Genomic DNA, 1,681 nt, shown 5'->3' with positions numbered 1-1,681 from the left:
GGCGCTGGATATGTCTATAACGGCGATCCGTTACGGCGACTTTGAGCACTATGGCCATATACCGAGCGCTGGTTCTGTCATATCCATGATAGCGTGTGAGGCCATTGAGCCAAAAATTCTACGGCAACCTCAAGATGGGCCAACAGTAGATGTGGATTATACTTTCGAGAGCGTGAAGGACTCGACTGGCCAGGCCAGGCTAAGATTAAGGATTCCTCAAATCGAGAGGGCGGGGATAATGCCTTACTCGGAGGCGGCCAGGCCACGGAGTCACACTGATATGAAGATTCTGCATCATCGATTCCTCCAAATGGAAGAGGAAGGCAAAGTGGAGAGGGTCCCGGTAGGGGAGGCTGTGGTACAGCTCGAGCCGGTACTTGTAGATAAGTACCAACACTCGGGTGACAAGCCTAGGGAGTATCCTGTGGACCCCTCAGAGCTGAAGGCCCGCTATAGGGTTACACTGGATATGAGGCCAGTGAACCACATGGAGTTGGCAGTCTGCCAGGAGAAATTTATGTGGCTGCCGAATGCCAGAGCCTCCAGAGTGAAGACGGTGCGGCCCACTGACCAAAAGCAGCATCAGTCGAGCGCACAGGAACTCTTGAGATCTATCCCAGAGGATAAGGCCCGCTTTTTCGCTAAGGTGGACCTCAGCGAGGCGTTCTATGCAATAGAAACGCCTATTGGAGTGAGGAGATTAGCGAGTACAAGGACCCTCTCTGCCGATGGTACACCTGTATTTTGGCGATTCACGCGCCTCGTCCAGGGATGGACGTGGAGCCCAATATTTTTCAGCAGAGCCATCCAATTTGTTATTGACACGGTGCGAGACGACCTCCCCAAAGAGACCGTTGTGAGGCACTATCAAGATGACCTACTGCTATGTGGATCCAGTGAAGAGAGTGTTAACATAGCCCTGCAAAAGCTGGTTGGTGTATTCCAGGCATTTGGCTTCGATGTTAATAATAAGAAGACGGTCACTGCAACTGACACCATAGACTTCTGCGGCTTTCGACTTACTAAAGGTCACTTCACTCCATGTCCATCGCGGAAGGATCTATCTAGAGAGGCCGCTGAGGCGGCATGGCTCGAGTTTGACGGCTTCATAAGGAATCGCGCGGAAAGACAGTGCGCATGGCTACGCTCGTGGACGGGACGCTTCCAATTCCTGAGAGGATGGTTGACTCCGGCTTTAATGGAGGATCTAAATAGTATCATACTATTAGTATGTGCAAATATATAAAAACTACTCAAAAAGGTGTCATGGTGCCCAACTTTAACGAGCAGTTGCATGGGGCATTCAAGCGCCTATGTGAGCATATCCTAGCTGGCCAGCTTCCACCGTTACGATTTGGCATACCGGGGGCATCATCTTTGGGCACCATCGTTTGCACCGATGCCAATAAGGAATCTTGGTCTGGCATCATCCTGAGAGTCTATGATGCGGGCTCCGGCAGCCAACAGTTTCCCACTAACGACGACCACCTGACCACGCCATAACTGAACTATTATCTGTGCTCGAGTCGACTGGCCGCTATGAGAACATGACCTTAGCTGTCGAGCCACTACGAATATTGGGAGGGCGTTTCACGATGACTGAGTCAATCAGTTCGTCAACGTGGCGAGAACGGGCAGCTCAGTTAATCACTTTATCTGAAGGAAGAGCATACCTGAGCAG

The 1,681-nt window shown here is 51.2% G+C and overlaps 1 protein-coding gene across 1 annotated transcript; it reads left to right on the top strand.

Moving 5' to 3' along the window:
• Nucleotides 1–92: 92 nt before the first annotated feature.
• Nucleotides 93–1,131, top strand: Pmar_PMAR009508 (hypothetical protein; the record flags this gene model as incomplete). The annotated part of the gene is made up of 1 exon (XM_002777153.1): nucleotides 93–1,131. A coding segment is annotated over one exon (1,039 nt), but the record flags the coding sequence as incomplete, so codon positions are not given.
• Between the last annotated feature and the right edge of the window lie 550 nt (nucleotides 1,132–1,681).

The sequence above is a fragment of the Perkinsus marinus genome (genome assembly GCF_000006405.1).
Source record: "Perkinsus marinus ATCC 50983 genomic scaffold scf_1104296952260, whole genome shotgun sequence".
In the NCBI taxonomy this organism is placed as follows: domain Eukaryota; phylum Perkinsozoa; order Perkinsida; family Perkinsidae; genus Perkinsus; species Perkinsus marinus.
Note: the sequence above shows the minus strand (reverse complement) of the source record. Positions and strands in the feature narration are given on the sequence as shown.